General features: G+C 34.4%; 2 protein-coding genes across 5 annotated transcripts in view; one reads left to right on the top strand and one right to left on the bottom strand.

Annotated features, from left to right (window-relative positions):
• The window catches only part of BckdhB (Branched chain keto acid dehydrogenase E1 subunit beta), a 459,582-nt gene that overhangs the window by 220,479 nt on the left and 218,920 nt on the right, over positions 1 to 20,183 (top strand). The gene's annotated exons all lie outside the window — the stretch shown is intronic.
• LOC150104362 (putative protein tag-52) lies at positions 919 to 18,504 on the bottom strand. Its single transcript, XM_090397042.1, is given in 3 exon segments — positions 919 to 1,643; positions 1,646 to 1,804; positions 18,309 to 18,504. Coding segments are annotated over 3 exon segments (1,080 nt in total).

Genomic DNA, 20,183 nt, shown 5'->3' with positions numbered 1-20,183 from the left:
AATCTTGTACTACATATTATTGCCAACAAAACAAAAAAGCATATAAAGAACAGAGAGAGAGGTTGGCTCCTTTTTATAAAGCTTCACTTAACACTACATGGAATGCAACTTATATATTTATACATACTTGTGCTTTCTTGTGGATACAGGAATTAGTAACGTGCTGAAACTTGGATAACCTGCTAACACCATGTAATGTTACAGATGCATGATAATAACAGCATTCAGAATTAAATTTAATTTTCACAATGGCAGAAGGCAAGGAAAGTAATGTGTACAAGTGTTGTGAAATCACTCAGAAAATTTCAACAACAACAAAAAGAAATCCTGGGCATGAATGGGAAGAGAACCTGCCGATGTGCAGAATCATGATTAACAAAGGAACATGTACCCATTGTACGGATGGATTCCCTGGATTACTTACTTTTTATGAATATTAAACAATAACATGTTATTAAGGAATAATATAAAAATTATAGGCTATTATATCATCAGGGCTGCAGATCACATCCAGGAACAGAAATACTTTTTGTCGATAATTCATGAACAAGTCATCAGGGTTTATCTAAATGTAAGGGGTCTAACTGCTTTCCATGTGGACTTAGTTTTTGGTTCAGGATTTATATGCTGATTTTTCTTCTCACTTACCTCTTTTTGCCTAATACTTCTCCTTATGCTTGAGTTTCTTTCCATCTGGGTTGACTACACTATCGACGAAGAAGTACTGCTCTCTTTAAAGGAGGCAATTTATTTTTGTACTCTTTTTGAATTAACTGTTGTTGCTGTTCTTGAAGCTTCCTGACAGTACTCTGTATTATCATAACCAATTCTTGGCTAACTCCTGCCTCTAAAGAAGAAGGCTATCATGTTCAAAATTAAGCTTAAATAGCATTCTTTGGCTTTCTGTACTTCCTACCATCACTTCCACAGAACAGTGTTCCAAAGAATATATGGCCCAAAATACCTAGGAGCTACCAATGTAGAATTCTTCTGAAGTGGTTTGCAGTACATAATGACATCACTGAATAGAAAAAATATTCTCTCATGAGCAGAATCACCTTGATGACTAACCTTCATAAGTATTCCTTCTTTTATATATTTTCTTCCTGGAACAAATATTTTTGACTGGCCACTAACTAAAGATCGCTGAATCTTTAACATTTTGTGAAGATTTTCTTGAACATCCAAAAAGCTTTTAATTTTTGTGGTGATGTAATGAACATCCTTAAGGATATCTTTTAAGTTGCTGTAATCTTCCTGTCTGTTAGATGTCTGGAGTAGATCTTCTAGTAATATCTGATACCTTGCCACTTGTTCGAGTGGTAAAAAAAGTAAATCTTTCAACTTTTCCCATGGTAGTCCTTTGCACTTATTTTGCATAATGATTGCACTAGTTTGTTCTACATATTTGCTATATGTAATATACAGTTGTAAAGGTACAATATGCATAACTTCTGCAACAGAACATTCTTTGCTTAACTTCTCAACAATAACCTGATGATTAAGTTGCATATCTAAAATAACAGCATTAAGCTGATGCGTAGGCACTTCCTGTCTTTCAAGTAATGGATGATTAATATACTTTTGGAGTACTTCAAGATTCTGGAGATAAGTTTGTTCAGAAGACAGCAGCTCTTTCAAAATTGTCTGTTGGCATTCAGTTTTTGTAATCAACATTTCAGATTCTTCCTTGTCATACATAATTTTTCATTATCAACAGCATTTAAAGCTGAAAGAACTTTCATTTTTGTTCTGGTTGTTAATATTTTATTTTCTTCCAAGACACTTAAAAAATGTCTAGCCTCTATAGAATTAATCTTGTATCACAAACTAGTCCATATGTTAACCGAAATACAAAATTAAATTTCCCCCACGTAGTGTGCCATCTGGTAACAAAAAAATTTCAAAAACAAAAAAGATAATAATAATATTTAATGGGTTATACCAGTGCTTCCCAAACTTATGGATGTAAAAGCCCCCTTTGGAAAAATTAAAATATTTCACACCCCCCATCGAAAAAAATCTAATACAGACATATATTATTATAATATTTATTTTATTTATATTCAATACAATTTATATTAAAGATTTTGCGTTTGTGAGCTTTTTTTGAGCTTCTTCTTATCAACAATACCTTTGAAATGAAACTTATATGAATAAGCATATATTTAATAATATTCATTAAGCGCCGAAATACGCAGGAAGCAAAATTTGTGAACCAACACCAATGTGTGATTTTTTCCATTAAAATATAAAATAACAAAAAAAAAGAAATAATAATAATTAAATACGTTTCTTTTAAGATTAAAAAAAATAACTACTTAGTCTTAAAACATTTTAAATTTGTTTTCATTATTTCACGGCGCTCCCTCAGCAAAACTTACGGTCCCCAAGGAGGCCGCGGCCCACAGTTTGGGAAGCACTGGGTTACACAACGCTATTACGGCATTTCGTATCTTAAGCTTTCACAATAATTCTGAATGCAACCATTTCTCAGGGAAAATTTACGCCATCAGAAGGGAAAAAAGTCAGCTCATTCTAACGTTTATGTACCTGTTTATCTTCAAGATACTTGTGTTCGTCACGCAGTAACAGAAACAGTGAAACTTAAAATCCATAGCGAAGAACTATGAGAATTAAATTACATGCTTACTGAATTCGAGTAGATGTTGCAAGAGAAGTCAAATATGCTTTGAGAAATACAATTAATGCTTCTGACAACTAATTGAAAACTAACAAGAGCAAGCACGTTCGGTCACCATACGATGTATAGTAGACACGCGTTCGTGACATAATATCTCAGTTACAGCAATGGAGAATTATAGTAACAACAACTTGATCCGTTTCTCAGGGCTAGTCTAGAAACAACACAATGGTTTCTTCATATATATGGTTTATAATTTGCATCCTGAATTTCTGTCCGCAAACATATAATTTGAATAGTCGAGGTACGAAACTAGTCTTTTTCTTTTTCCATTTTATTATGTTCCAAATTGCAAATTGGGTAAATAGTTTATCAGCATGGCGTCATTACTTGGTCATTTATGCTGTGAGTATTTTAAAAAAAAAAAATCTTTTTTTATAAGACCAGTTTAACTTGCTGAGAAAATAATGGGTGGTCATCTTTAGAGAATACTGAGGAAAATAAATTACAGTGCAATGATCGAAAAACGCGAATGATTTTCTTGTATTACTTTCATCTCTACAGAATTTCACATCCTTGAATAAACAAAACACAAATTAAATGGAAAATTTATTTTACAATAATTGAGAATTATGCATAGAATATCTGTATATGGTAATAATATTTACATTGTCATTAAAATGATTTATAAACACGCTAGCCTGTTCTTTACTGAAAACTTGCTATGTAGACAATTTTGAATTCCTCATGCCTCACATATGAGGAATTCAAAATTGTGTGAAGGAAAAAGTTAAAAAATGACTTGGTGATTAAGAAAAAAAGAGTTACGAAACTATCGTAAATCGTAGTTACGAAACTACGATAATGTTACGTTTAGTTCATTTGTACTAAACAGCAAGCGCGTGAAAAAAAATAGACAGGAGAACGTAACGTATTAATATTATTAAAATGAAATAAAAAAATGAAAAATTTGGAATGATGGCTAAGGAATGATTTTTCAGAATAATCTAAATGAGTCACTGTGGATTACTTATTAAGCACGGAAAGAATCAAGCTTATCTGGTTTTGTAACTCTAGCGCAGTCGCAAGATATACCTTGAGTTGGAAAGACTTGAGTTCGTCCAGGACGCGAGGAAGAACTTTTTAATGTTTTTTTTTTAACTGAAGCTGAGTTGGCCAGTAGAATGTTTCCTTCCATAAACTCCAGTTTTCTGTCCCATCAAACAGAAATCGACCAGAGAATGCAAAGCAGTTAAAAAGAGAATAATGAATTAGTCTTACATTTATCTTAACCGCAAACGATCCTAGCTTCCCCCCCCCCCTTGCAATTGCTTTTTTAATCTGTTCACTACGAAGAGAAGAAGGATAAATTACGTTTGGAAACTAGGAAATAATTTGAGATTGAGGGGTAGTTACTATATTAGACCGGATCGGAGTTTCTTTCCATGCACAGTTGCTACATCCACCAAAAGGCGAGCGAACATTTTCGAAAGCATGGCTGTATTTTTGGTCGCTTTGAAGTTTCCCATTTTTGGTGATATGATGGAGAAAAAAAGAGGTGGGTTGTTCCTGTAGGGAGGCCTTACCCTGGGATGGAGATGAATATCGGCCGATTTGACTTGGGAGGCGTAATATTTATGAAGTAGGGTTCTCGTTTTTTAATTAATGTTAACGTGTAAAACGTTTCAGGAAAGAGGATCAGAGTAGATATCGATCATTACCCCGAATTCGTTTTCATATTTGTGTTTTGTTTCTGGGAACTGGAAGGCACCTAGGTGTCGCTGCCTCCTGGGTCATTTTTGAGGGGAGATAGTACTAAGTGTAATCCACCACTATCTCTTCCCGTGACGAAGAGGAGAAATGTTGAAATCTACTTATGAAAAGTTTCATCTCTTGTTGTGGATCGCATCATCTATAATGTATTTGAATGCTTGTGGAACTGAATTCTAATAACAAAGAGAGGAGTCGTAGTGGTGGGCATATTATATATTTTGAATTTTAGGTGTTTTGGTGACACATTATGATTAGATTTGGAAATTGATAGAGCTGCTCCTTTCTCTTTCGAGAGCAAGTTTTTTTAAAAGAGTAGATTTTTTTAAAGTTTTTGAAATAGACTGGTTAAGGGCTTTCCGGATACCAGATAGAATGCTATTCAGTTGGAGCCTACTAGGCTATGTCTTTTGAAGACAGAATTGAGCGGGGACTGCCTTTAAGAGGTCTGTTAGCCTAGACACCCCAAAGCTATTTTGCCAGGACAAAGATTTGTTTTCTTTTACAGATGCTTATAAAATGATTTATAAGCATTTATCATGTTTTCCAAATATTTTGTTTGGAAATAGTTCAGTTTTAAAGGAGAAACATTCTATTTCCTCAATTGCTCATAGCAGTTTGGAATTAGAACCTAAACAACTAAGGCTATGAGGCTAGTCTATTATGCCCGTTAATTACTTGTGTTCTAGCCGATTTGCATGTTTTGCAGGACGAAAAACCAGAGTTTCTGGCTATGAAAACGTCTATACCACCACCATGTGAGATGCTCATAGCAGTATTTAAAGTAGTTCTGGTATGTCGCTGGATGCGAGCAAGGTAATTGATTATGGCTGTAGTTAGGCGTGCCTTGTTCAGGATGCTGCAAGGACGCGGATGTTTGTTTAAAGTGATTCCCTAAAACTGTGAGCATGAAATAATGTACTTGATTGGCAGTGATATTCAAGAGGGTTAGACCGCCAGGGGTTTCTCTACCATGAGAGTGTATGAACAATAAAACACTCCCACCTTTCACATCCTCCCCTAGAAAGATAACTCAGTTGATTCATGATGCTGTCGCTATGTCATAGTCTGGCGTTAATGTGGATTAACTGCAACTGGCGTCCTCTAACCAGACAACCACTTTTTTTCCTCTTCAATGTCGATATTTTTTTACCCATTGTATACATAGCTGCTGCTTGATTTTAGCTGAGAGGAGTGGAATTTGATGAGCTTTTCAGCGGGGATGACCCCAGCTTTCACAGGATCCGATGCATTGTACATTCCTCTATGATCTGCAGATGAATGCCATATGCACTGCCGACTATACACCCTTCCCTCTGTTAGGCCCGCGATTCTTGTAATCTGTCAGTCTTGCATGAATAAGCTGATTTTTCTGCAACGGACAATTGTACATTATCTATTGTATTGTCTATTGTACATTAGTACTATGCGTAGAATAAGTGTTAAGTAATTCAGAAACCATGCTCTAAACACGAACCATGGATCTTTTTCAAGACATTTTCAGACTTCCAGTAAACAGGTTTGTAGTTACACATCGAGATCCACAGCATTATTGCTCATGGCAAGATTCGAACCCTACATACAGCCTTTGGTTAGAGACCGGGAACACTATCTAATCAGTCCAGCAGGCTATTGCCATACAGACTGGATAAAATCGTTCATTTGCCCATTGATGGTGTACACTGGACACGATTGTGTACGAACACTAAGCCAATATTATGCCACGCTCAAATACACTGAGTTGTTGTTGTTGACCCATAATCGAGCTGAAATGAACATAAATATTTAAATTTGGCTGTCTGCTTTAGGTAGCCTGGAACGGACATGTAATACTGCATAAGACGATGCAGTGCATTCTATGAATGATGGTAGTATATCTAAGAAATTGGATATTTGAACTATAACATACTTTTTTTTTATCATTTATCTATCCAACTATTTATATCCATATTCAATGTGTAAATCCCACTTTTAACATTCCAAAATTAACCAAATCATTCTTGTGCCATAACAAATTGGCTAATGTAGCTTTTCCCTAACTCTCAGGTCTCTCGTATGCGTGTTAGATTAAAAATGAATCTTAATATTCCCGACAACTTAGAATTCTTCCCTATTAGGAAAGCAGAAATTGGGAATCGACCTGATAAACGCTTGCAGCGTTATCGTTATAGCTAATGGTTCTGCCCTACGTGCTGTCCACTAGTTCAACGAAAGGGTTATTGCACGCTGGTAAGTACGAAAGCATTTGAAAACAATAGGCGTCCTATCTTCGAATGATTTATGATTTGTTCGGTTTTTGACTTTAATTAAAAACCAGCATGTTATGATGGAAATCTCCTCTTGATTTTGTTTTACTAGTTTCTTCGAAAGAACAGGTCATTAGTCACTGATCTTGTTGTTCGTTAAAGAATATTCTTTCGTTGGCCATAATGGTACTTTGACATTCGGAATTTACCTTATCGAGATTAAAAAAATAATAATGGAGAGATTAATGACGCAAGTGCATACGATGCGATCAATATAAGAACAGGATACGAATCGACATTTTTAACCTTTCGTGGGCGGGATTTACATTGACACTTGGATTATTTTTTCTCTAAAATACTCAGTTATATATCCTACATCTATAATTTTTAACGACAAAACAAAAAGACCGAATGTTTAAAGAAATTCTATTTTTTTATTTATTTTAGTGTAAAGAAAGATAGAGATATAAACTTCTTTTGTAAATTAAATCGACTTCTGTCAATTCGTTTTGAATTTGATTTAAACAAATTTAAACAAATAAAATTCAGAAATGATTTTTAGATCGTAATTTACAAGTTTGTTACCAGATTTTGAAAATCGAAGTCTTTGGGCACGATATAGTCGTGGCTATCGAACTGTGACGCACGTATTGTACCGTGTCCCAAGGCTTGCAGTTTTAAAATGTGGTTATAAAGTGGTAACTTCGGCAGATCCTGTAGGTATTTAAGGAGAAGTTGCAAGCATATAAGCATTTGCAACACATTCAGTATCTTGACCACGTCAAAGAAAAATGTACTACTCATTATGATATCATGTGTTCATTTTTGAAAAAATAATGGAATGGTTAAAGATGACATACAAGTTTATGTAATTTTTCTGATCTTATGATAACTTTCTTCAAAATTGATTAAAAAAACTTAAATATCGGTATTTAGTTGCATACGACTGTTAACACATACATAGACAATATATTTTAATGTTTTCTTCTTCTGTTAGTTACTATTATTAAACAAGTTATTGTTCATGTGATATTTCCGTATCATTTTCGTTGTTGATCTGGCATGCAGTAATGTGCTTCGTATTCGATGCTTTTTGGTTAATTTTTTTTTTTTAATCAAAGTTGTTCACTGCTGCTAATCATGCCTTTCTTTTACTGCTTTAGGGTTGAAGCGAAGTGCATATATTCCCTGTGACGTTGAATGTACGAACATATTACCTACATATATAAATGTTATTTATGTTATTGCTGTCCGAAGCGTGTGCGTGCGTGCGCGCGCATGTTCTCTTTTGCTTAATTTTTCTCAGCCGGCTTGTAAGCATAAGTAATTCTATATGCACAGTCTATTTTATACAAATACTCCTGATTTAGTGAGGATTTCAGTACTTCACATTTCGTGGTATTATATTCTTTATGTTGAATATGTGTGTGTGTGTGCGGGCGGGCGGCCCATATATATATATATATATATATATATATACCTTTCTACGATTATCTCTGATCCAAGTATTTTAATAATAAATTGATTCATCTTTTTGCTACTTGTACAGTATATGGCTTCTGTATTAATTAAGCCTTGGTATCTTTCTGTTCTGAGTCCCACTGATGATACTCCAATAAAAGTCAAAACCGGCCTCGTAGGCCCTTCCTGTATATAATGCGTAGCAATATACCGTATTTGCCGGCGTATAAGACGCACCGGCCTATAAGCGCACCCCCTTTTTTGTACACATTTTTTAGGAAAAAAAACTTTATCACTGAATATTCTAATGAATTTACAGTATTTCAAATATAAAGTAATAAGTAAGTCTACTTTCAACAAATACCTAATCTAACTAGGAAAGAGTACCCACCTTTTAATCTTCTTCGTCAAAACCCAGAAATTTATCTCCCGAGCTAAATAAGAGACACTTGAAACCTCTTCTAAATCAGAATCTTAGTCCTCATACAACAAATTGTCCTCTGTACCATCCAGTGCATTACTAATACCACACTTCTTAAATGATTTAACCATTGTCTCAGTTTTCACAGCATCCCATGAAGCTTTGATCCACTCACAAACTTGCGAAATGCTAGGCCTCTTCCTTCTTCCTGATGGCGTAACCTCAAAATCTGAAGACAAAATATGAAGAATGCAGTGTTCCACTTCCCCTTCATAAATCCGTGAAATGGTTTATTAATACAGACATCTAAAGATTGAAGCTGACTAGTTAGACCTCCTGGAATTACAGCTAACTGAGTTTTCAATTCCTTGAGTTTATTTTTAATATCTTCTGTTCTGTGAGAACAAAACTGAATTTAGTGAGGATTTCAATAGTAGCAGGGCAAGCTTCTTCAACAATCTGCCAGAGCGCCTAGACCAAAAGTTATCTAACCATAACTGGAACACTGGAATACATAACTAACGTAACTGGAATGCTCTCACACACCGCAAGGAAGCAAGAAAGAAATCGCGTAACTCGGAACAGAGAAAATTTTCAGAAAATTTGAAAGTAATAAAAAACTGAGTATCGACGTATAAGACGCACCCTATTTTTCAGACCTATTTTTAAAGAAAAAAAGTGCGTCTTATACGCCGGCAAATACGGTACGTGTCCAGAATTAAATGTGTTTTGCATTGTAGAAGACTAAAGCAATTGATTTAAAGTCAACAGCCTCTATAAATAGTCTAGTCGTGAAGATATTTCATTCGCAATATATATAATTTCTTGGAAAGCATGAACTTTGTAACCAAGGTGAAAAAACTTTCTACAAATATGTTGGATTGTTTTCCAGTAATCTTCTCAAAATGTATATATTCATTAGTTTTTAGAGATTGGTTTCATAGGGATTGACTGCCTCTTTTTTTTTTTTAAGCAAATGATACTGCTCGCTAAGTGACACCTTCACTTGTGATAAACTGTTAGTCTTTGTGATTTTTTTTTAACCTGGTTTAGTCTGGTTTGGTTTAGTTTCCTTCGTAAATTACTTGATTGGAACCTGTTGATTTGCATCGCTTCTTCCCTTCGAACATGTCAACTTAATTCGTTCGGCGGAATTTTTCCCTTCTGTTTTCTCTCTCGCGCGCACACTCTGAAAATCTCGGGGTTATATATTTTCTTCATTTTCTTCTCCTAAATTCCCATTTTCTCAGTAAAAAAATGAGAACGGTCATTCATTGTCCGTATTGTATTAACTACCAACATCCTCTGTTCTTCTTCTCTTCTTCAATTTTTTTTTTTTTTTTTTGACAAGTTTTAGCGGACAGAGAAGGACAATCGTCTGTATTCACCTTTCGTATGATTACGATTTCGATCGTAAATTCAACTGGCGCTGATTTGGTTGATTTATTGACTTAGATTTGTCATAATCATTCACCAGTCTAATGTAGTTTTAGTATGTTGTATTCACTTATATAGCAGAACACATCCTGGATTCATGGCAAAATGAACTGTAGTGTGCAAAAAAAAAAAAAAAAAGTCTGACTTCATATTCTTTGTTTTAACCTTTTTAGAGCAATTCTGAAGATGTATATTCTTTACCTGCCAATGTTATTACTGCCACAAAATGAGTTTCTAAGTGATATAAGTATGTCCTAACGAGTAACTTTAAGATGTAACTAATATAAAAATCTTTCTTTAAAGCTTAAACGAAAGTTCTGCATGATCATTTATATATCCTATGAACCGTACGGAAAATACGGAATATAAGAAAGTGCGAAATAAAATTTGATGTAATTATCTCGTTTTAAAAATACATCCGAGTATTAAACGGATTTTAAATTATTTTACTTACATAAATAGGCCATTCATAGCGTCCAGTTGTAATGAGAAAGATACCCATTAGGTATTTTTATCGGTCATTAAATGTTCTTCCACGGATCTTTTTCCAACTTCCAACACATTGTCGAAAATTTGAAGAGACTTGGAGTACCGTTTAGATGTCGCCTTAATTAAAAATAACAATCGTGTGTAGATTATGCATGTGATATAATTTCAAGATTGTTTATTTTCTGATGCATTTTCTTACAAAGACTTAATACTGCTTTTCTTTCATACGTTTCTCCTACATTTATAACCTCCGTAGCTCAATCGGGGTAGACGATGCCCTTTGGTTAGAAACACTTTGATTTGAATTCGCCTAGAGCACCAAGAACCTTTATATCAGATTGATTTAAATATCGAGACGTAAGTGAAAGAAGACATTATAAAATTAATTAAGTGATTTCCGTCATTAATTAGTTTTATAAAATTAATTTATAATACTGATAAAACTCTTTATCAGGACTTTTCATCTGAAGATGAGTTAGCCAGTCTCATACAGAGGTGAAGGGTTTTTCGTCCCGCAAACTGGCCATTAAAAAAACAAACGCCATTTACAAACAAATATACATTGTAACCACCAGTAATGTATTTGTTTCACAAGGTGGTGCCGAATTAAAGCGGGAATCCTGACCGTTGTATCATCATTATGCGAATTAAAATCTTACATTTATGGAAATTGGTATTCTTTTAAGTTTCGTAATTAGTTTCTTTCATTTTTTCATCTTATCCAATTACTTCTTTTATCTAATAAGTGCAAACTCATAATGCTAGTAATCAGTGTTCTAAAGTATTTAAAATACTAGAATGTTATGTGATGTTTCTGTTTTTAGTTGCATTTAATGAATGTTCTGTAGTGCACAGATTTCTGTTATACAATTTTATTGACCTAAATGGAGGTCAAGTGCAAGGGCTTTGTATGCTGTAATGAAAAGGCGTGGGATCGACGGAAGTTTTCAAGTTTCCTTATCGTGAACACCAACGCACTTTAATTGACACGTGCGATCTGATTTCTACATCCTACATATATCCGTCCCATATTACGTAATCGCAGAGGGTAAAAACTAGGACTGTTGTTAAGGGGAGTGAAAGTATATCCTCTTCTTTAGGAAAGAAAGAAAGTCGCATTTGTGAATAATTAAAAAAGGGAGAAAATCGTTGAAATGAGATTTTAAAAAGTGAAATCAAAGTAGACTCAATGGAATCAAACTTAATGTTGTTTGTTTTTTTAATTTCGTTAAAGACCAAGAGACGAAATATTTAGTTGGAATGACATGAACTAATAGAATACCCATTATATAAATGCTATTTAAAATCACCCACTACAATGTTTGATTTTTGAAGATGATTGCTACTTTCAAATAAATTTCCACTCTATGTGGACAAGTGTATCTTTAGTTTGTGGACAGTACGAAATTGGTCTCATTCCCCCCCCCCCCCCCCCACACACACACTTGTGAGATTTAAGTTGAGTTGGGAATCTGTTAATATAACTGGAACGTGCTGTACAGAAATGGAGGTCAGATTCCATTGTCCTCGTCACCAGATCAAGGGACATTTACTGTTACAGCAGTAACTTTCAGACGTTAGCAAAATTCATGCTAGAGAATGGTAAGCGGAAATCTTCAGAAATACTGCGCGGTTGGTTTCCAATTTTCTCTCCATGAAGAAAATTTGTATTTACTCTGTCTGTGGATATGGATACTGATGTAGCGACTTTAAAACCAGTTTTGTACTTTAAGAAAGTCTAATTACTTTACTGTGCAATCACATAATTTAAAATATACACTGAATTGTTCTCATTAATTAGTATTGCTGCAAACAAATTACTGTTTCTTGTGTATGAACCATAGGATCATTTATTTGAACTTTGTGGAAAGAAGTTATGATTAATATCATCAACCCAAATGTCGATTACCTATTGCGCATGAGTACCTTGGACAAAGACCAAGTGGAGATAAACCAGAATACCACCTCTAGAAACCGAACATGATCATTTTCATTATATTCCAGGCTTCCAGTAAGTAGTGTAGTCTCACGCTGGGCGATGCAAATATTCCGCCACCTAAGCACATTCAAACACATTTTTGTCAAGATGGCTACCAAAGATTACTTAAATAAAGAGCCAATAGGCTTCACTTCGGCGATGTAACATTATTTAAATTAAGGGGATGTTAAATCCCACGTTATTTCAAAGCCGAATAAGAAACTCAAAGATCGGAATCAAAGAGTTTCATGCCGAATATAGTATAGTAAACTATAAAAGTTTCGGCGGATTGTAGCGTAAGCTAAAGCACACAGCTCAACACTAGCACAACTCGTTGCAAAGGTGGGTAAAGTTCTGATCACTATTCTTAGTGTTTCTCATAATGTAAAACACATCTCCTAGGAGATGTATGATGTTACACATTATGGTTTATAAGTATATAAGTTCTTTTCGCTATAAGCTCAGTATTATCTAGGTCTACCTACTCACTGATGAGACCTCAATAAAGGTCGAAACCGGTCTGGGTAGTGACCTTCCACCATAATGTATAACATAATACATCTCCTAGGAGATGTGTTTTACATTATGGGAAATACTAAGAATAGAGATCAAAACTTTACCCACCTTTGCAACGAGTTGCCCTAGTGTTGAACTATGTGCTTTAGCTTACGCTACAATCCGCCGAAACTTTTATAGTTTACTATATTCAGCATGAAACTCTGATTCCGATCTTTGAATTTCTTATTCGGTTTTGAAATAATGTGGGATTTAATATCCCCTTAATTTAAATAATGGCTACCAAATTTTTCAAGGTTTCGTTTGGCAAACGTAAGCTACGTTTGAACGCTAAATGTTGACCTATCATACTTCTCTTTTCATATCTTTTGTTACGAAGTGAAGCAATAAGTAAGTGTGGTATTGTGTAATCGACAATAGAATATGTAATCAGGAATCAAATGATCAAGAGGTAAAATTTTAGGACAACAGTTTTAAGTAAATGAGTAGGAAACTGTTAATATGAAGGAAATCGGAAGGAAGGAAGGATTTTATTCGTTGCCGGCCTGACTGGCCTAGTGGAAATAGACACTGGGCTTGTCATAATGTTGTACATGAAAATGAAATACCAATATAAAACAATTGTATATGGAAACAAACATCGCATATATATATATATATATGTATGTAAATAGCAACTTATTTTTAAAGATAAGTAATATCATTGTATCAAATCAATATGTAACTTACGCTGTATAAAGAGAAATGACTGCTCAAAGTATTGTAAAGGACTTTAGGCGGAAATATCCTCTGATCATGTTATAGTGTTGTACATGAAAATGAAATATCAATGTAAAACGTTTCCTTTGAAAAGCATGCTATGTACATATTGTAAATATATCTGTAAATAGTTGTATATATATTTATTCTGAATGTATATAGATGCTTTGGATTAATAAATATGACTGGCCTAGTGGTTAACGTATTCGCTCTCCAGCCAAAAGGCTGCGGGTTCGAATCCCGCTGTGGGCATGGATGTTTGTGAGTGTGCGTGGAAATACTAGTGGTGGTCGTCGGCGGTAGATGGCGTTGGTGTAGTTGCTGTGTAGTGTGCAGTGGAGCTACAGAGCTGTAGAGCAGGTGTCGTCCCCCGATGAGCCCTTGGACTTCCCTGGAGGTGTCAAATAATAATAAAAACTACTGTATTAAAAATTATGATGCATTTACAAAACAACTAAACTCTACTTCTATTTTTTTGTTGTTGTTGTCAAAAATAGTTACCTCTAGACAGGACCGTACTTATGCACAGGGGCATGAGGCTCTAACTGAGGTCCTAAACAATAAGGAGGGGACCCGGAGCACTTGGGCCCCTCCAGTCTCGGGAAAAGTGTAAGAAATGCCCCGCCTCTAGCTTATCATAATGTTTCTGGTTCCATAATGCTATACTGCCAGAAGAAAGACCATTATAGTTTTGATTATAGTAATCTACAAGAGGACTTTTTTTTCGAGATCTTTTTTTTTTTTTTTTTTTTTTCCGGTTCCCAAGTTCATGGATCTTTAGCTCAGATAAGTAAGGTTTTTCTTCCTGAAAATCGGACTTTTAATCCGAAACTTAGAAAAATCAACTGTAGAGGTCACTATTTTAGATTGCAATACATATTTCGATAAAGAACTCGATATTCACTATTTTAGATAGCAATACATATTTGGATAAAGAACTCGACATGGCGCTGCAGGTGACTGTTGTATTCTCTCTTCCCGAAGTCTTCAAAATCATTGATATCTATGAACTCAGCTATTAGTGCCAAAAGAATTCCGCTTCTCCCTTTGAGAGAATAAAAGGCATTTTGTTACCGTATATTCCGGCGTATAAGTCGATATTGGAATTTTTTTTAGTTTATTTGAGTTTTTATAGCATACTCGTCGTATAAGTCGACTCGAAAAATTTCTTTAAAAATAAAAATTATGACAGTTTTTAAGTAAAATTTTTATACAGGCGTCAACCACCAGATCATAACTGCCTTTTTAGTCCTTCCTTTCTTTGTTTTAGCAAAAGATATAAAATACCTAGTTGACAAAAGAAATTTTATTTCGTATTGACCAGTTGACCAATAGTGAACAAAGTGCAATGGCTCCTTTTAAAAGAATGAAATATGACGCGAGTTTTAAATGCAAAGTGATTAAATTTGCAAAAGAAAATACTAACTGTGTTGCTGCACGTCAGTTCGGAGTAAACGAAAAACTAGTTCGCGATTGGAGAAAAAATGAAACTTTAATAATGAAAATACCAAAAAATAAGTGCGCATTACGGAAAGAAATTTGTAAGTGGCCTATTCTGAAAAATAATGTTGTGGATTGGGTTCGAGAAAATCGCCAAAATGGACTCATTATATAATATTCGTTTATTTGCTTTGAAGTGGGACAAAGCAAATAAAAAGGACAGCGAAAACTTCAAAGCTACAGTGAGTTGGTGTAGCCGGTTTATGGAAAGGAAAAATTTAGTGCTTCGACTAAAAACGAAAATCGCACAGAAGCTGCCAAAGGATTTGGATGATAAGTTATTAAGTTTTCAAAGATTTATAATTGCTAAAAGAAAGCAAAAAATTATTTATTGTCTCAAATGGGGAATATGGATGAAACTCCAGTTATGTTTGACATGATCGGGAATAGAACAGTGGAACTGAAAGGAAGTAAAACTATTTCTTTAAAAACAACTGGACATGAAAAAAGCCGTTTCACAGTTGTACTTGCTTGTATGGCTGATGGTACTAAATTAAAACCTATGATAATTTTTAAAAGAAAAACAATGCCGAAGATCAAAATTCTAAGAAACGTTTTTGTCCATGTTCATGAGAATGGTTGGATGAACGAAGCAGGAGTTAAGCTGTGGATAGAAAATATTTGGAATATACGACAAGGTGCATTAAAAAATCCAAAGTCTTTTAGTGTGGGACTTGTTCAAATCCCATTTAACGGAGAGCACAAAATCTTTATTAAGAGAGAATAATACCAATATGGCAGTGATTCCAAATGGGTTAACTTCACTAGTGCAACCGTTGGACAAGCCATTTAAAGACAGTTTACGAAAACAGTGGAATGCGTGGATGCAAGAAGGAGAGAAAAGTTACACAAAAGGAGGACAAATGCGACATGCGTCTTTGGTAACTATGTGTGAATGGGTAGCGAAAGCATGGGATGAAATAAAACCAGATACAGTAATAAAATCTTTTAAAAAATGTGCTATATCTAACAAATTAGATGGCTTGGAAGATGATTTTGTTTACAATGATGACGAAATTGATGCTAAATCTGATGGAGAAAACGAATACAATTTATATGACGATATACCGGAAGAAATTACAGAACCAGAGTACAGTGAACTTTTCATACATTCAGATAGTGAAAATTAAATTTTAATTATGTAGTTACCTACGTATTTTCTTTTGTAAATAAATAATTATATAACATGTAAATAATTTTTTCTGTAAAATTTGATATAAGTTGAAATATTTTTACTTATTTACCCTTTTTGTATATTGTTAATAAATTTAACAGAGTATGATACGTACTAGTTTTTTCTTGGAAAGCAATCAGTTTTTGACCCGGCGTATAAGTCGACCTAAAAAATTTAGTACTTTTTTTTTTCAATGCTGAAAAGTCGACTTATACGCCGGAATATACGGTACTTATTTACGAGGGTGGTCTGAAACTTTCTCGGCTTCGGCCATAGATGGCAACACTATCGGCACGATTTTTTTTTCTAAGTTGGTACATCTGTCATAAGCATCCATGTGAAATTGCAAGTCATTCTATAAATTAGTTTGTTTTATACAGGTGTCTGAAGCAAGTGTTGTCTGTATCCCTTGAAATGGATAAAATTGAGAATCGTGCGGTTATAAAATTCTTTTTAAAAGAAGGTTTATTGCCAAAAGAAATTCATTCGAAGTTCATAAACGTTTATGGACACTCTTCTCCTTCTTTTTCGACAATTAAGAAATGGGCTGCCAAGTTTAAACGTGGCCGTACCAACCTTGAAGATGATCCACGTGAAGGACGGCCAAAAAGTGTAACAACACCAGAAATCATTCATCAAGTGCACCATATGTTATTGGATGACCGGCGAATCAAAGTGCGTGAAATAGCTGAGACTATAGGCATTTTAAAATAACATGGATATATTTTTCACGAAGAATTGCAAATGAAAAAGCTTTGCGCAAGATGGAAGCCGCAATGGGAAAATGGGTTTTGGCAATGGGAAAATTAAGGAATCTGCACTATGAATTGTTGGAACATCCACCCTATTCACCAGATTTGGCTTCCTCTGACTTATGCCTCTTCCCAAAAATCGCTGGTCAGCGTTTTTCTTCGAATCAAGAGGTAATTGCAGCTGTAGAGGGGTATTTTGCAGATCTTACTGAGAACCACTACAGGGACAGGATAATGGCACTGGAGCATCGCTGGAAGAAATGTATTAGTCTTAAGGGAGGATTATGTTGAAAAATAAAAATAAATTTGAAATTATAAATTCGTTTTTTCATTGTTAGGCCGAGAACTTTTCAGACCACCCTCATACATACATACTATTGCATAACACTTTACTAATTACATAATAGTATTATGCGGAAGAGATGGGGTCTTCACAGCATGGTAGTCAACCTCATGGATAGGAGACACGCACGTGAATGAGAATTACTTATGTTTGTTATACCAGTGCCTTTTATGTTCAATAAGTTGATCAGCTGGATTCTCTTTACACGTGAATTTGTGAAGTATTATTATATGGTCACTCCATCGACTCGTGGATACCCTGTTACTAATTTATGAAGAAATTAGAGGAATAGTTGCATCTCAAGCCAGCTTTAGATCTCCCCATGATGGTGTTAACATAGGATGCTATTTTTGCAGTTTGAAAACGCAGCCAACGAGAATTACATAGTTTCTCAATTTCCCTAACAAATGCCAACAAAAGGTAAAATTTATTTCTCAGTTGGAAAGCAGCTTTTCTTAGCTGTTAGGATAAAAAAAAAAGAGTGTAGCTAATCTTGGGTAGTCGTTATCTTCACACTAAATCTCTTAGCAGCCGCAGCCGAAAGTTTGTATGATATTTGATTTCAGTAACTGACAATTATGCATTCTAGAGCGAAAGTAAGATGAAAAAATATTTTTCCATATAGAATACTGTAGTTATCCATTATGACTACCACTGAAAAAAAAACGTTTTAAAAATCTCCCAGTTATATTAGCTTCCTCGTATAAACACAAATATTAAACACGAGAGGACTTTATCTTTCTTCTCATCCAGTGGAGATATTTTCATTCATATCGCATCCTTCTTTTAAAAACTAAACATCAAAACAGCTTACGAACCAGCCCAAAAGTTATCGAACTCTTTTTCTGCAATCTCTAAAAGATCTGTCCTTTCCATAAATTCACAGCTATCGGAAAAATCTATTGCACTGACAATAAGACTTACACAGGGTACATTAGAGCTCTGAAATCGGAGACAAATAACATCGTATTGATGTAACACGTGAAATGAAAGATAAACTAGGCACTTCCCCATCACTAACAGCCATTATAGGCTGGTCGACAGCAATCCCCTTCTACTACGATTTACTGCTTAGGTGTCATTTCAAAAAATCTGCAGAAGTCATTCTCTCAAATGTTACACTTAATAGGAACCAAGGTTTGATTTTGTAGAACTTTTAGACAGCACTGATTAGATCATCTGACAGCTCAGATCTTAATTATTCCAATAATCACCACTTATCACAGCAAGATAGTTGATATTATACTAGACATACGAGGGTGGTCTGAAAAGTTTCTCTTAGAAAAAATGCGTGCAGATAGTGTTGTCATCTATGGTCGAGGCCGAGAACTTTTCAGACCATCCTCGTAAGAGATGGAGGTAATGTACATAAGTAATGGAAAAGATTCCATCAACGATTGTTTAACTGCTTTGGTTTAAATATTTTCATCTGTTATTTTCTTTGGTTAATAACCTGTCATTATCTTGTAAAGTACTGCCAATTATAAAAGATAAAGAAACTTTTCGATATGAATAAAAATAATATTATGATAAAAATAAGCTCGGTCATCTTTATCATTAATTTTAAGTCCATTCCTTGTCTTAAAATTCATAATTTTATCTTTACCATACGAATATTACTGGCTTATTGGATCCTTATAAGAACTTCAGGCATAATAATTCCGCAACTAAATATTTAAGCATAATCACAAAACCAAATATCTGGTGAGAAATACGAGTTTCTCCCGAAATATTTCATTTTGTCACCGTTGGAAAGATGTCGCTGTCTCAACTAGAAAGCAGTAATGAGAAAGAGAGAGAGAAAGTGAGTGAGAGAGAGATCTATTTATTATTATAAATTGCCTTCAATTCATTTAATGCATTTTTTTCTGTAAGAAATTGTTCATGATAACAGATCGATGTATCCACGGATAACAAAGTTTTTATAATGTTTTTTGTTAGTATTATTAACGTAATAATTGTATTTGAAATATATTCTTCTGTCTGCTGTGCACTCTGTGTAGTCTGTTCAGCTGAACAACATGTGGCACTAAGCAACAGCTGAAAGCAGTAAGCACTCCATACCAGATTTTTTAATATTGTTACTTCCTCACGACTCCCTCCCCTAGCAAGTGACATATGATACATGACTAAAGGAATTGATTTACTATTCTTCAAGAAAAACAGATAGCAACAACGTGACATGCATAATTTAGCACATCCCAAACAGGTATTGTTAAGAAGCAAAATAAATTCATAAAAAAATCCCTTTTGAATTTTCTGTCTCCTCCATTTATTTATTATTATTATTATTTAAGATTGAAGAATTTCGTTCTTTAAATGCATTATGGTTCATCCTTTCTGTATATTGTGCCATAGTAAAGAAAAATATTGCTCCCTTTTACATCGTCTATGATTATAAATTTTAATCTATGGAAATAATTTATATATGACTAGATATGGTGACAAATTGAACTGAGGCTAAAATGAAAACGCAGAAATCAGGATACAAACAACATAGCCGGTGGATGTAAGCTAAATGGGCAGTCAGTTAGTTAAACGGTCTACTGCTGAAGACCAATTAGCAATAGATATTTTTATTTCGTTAACGATTTGGACTTATTAGCATTACCCACTACATCCAGTAGAATGTAGTGAATAATGTTAATAAGCCTACATCCTTAATGTAGAATTGATTCTATTAAGATTATTGA

Source organism: Typopeltis vanoorti, chromosome 8 (genome assembly GCF_054136105.1).
Source record: "Typopeltis vanoorti isolate ZY-2024b chromosome 8, IOZ_Tvanoo_1.0, whole genome shotgun sequence".
In the NCBI taxonomy this organism is placed as follows: domain Eukaryota; kingdom Metazoa; phylum Arthropoda; class Arachnida; order Uropygi; family Thelyphonidae; genus Typopeltis; species Typopeltis vanoorti.
The sequence above is the reverse complement of the archived record's forward strand: the minus strand, read 5'-3'. Positions and strand labels throughout refer to the sequence as shown.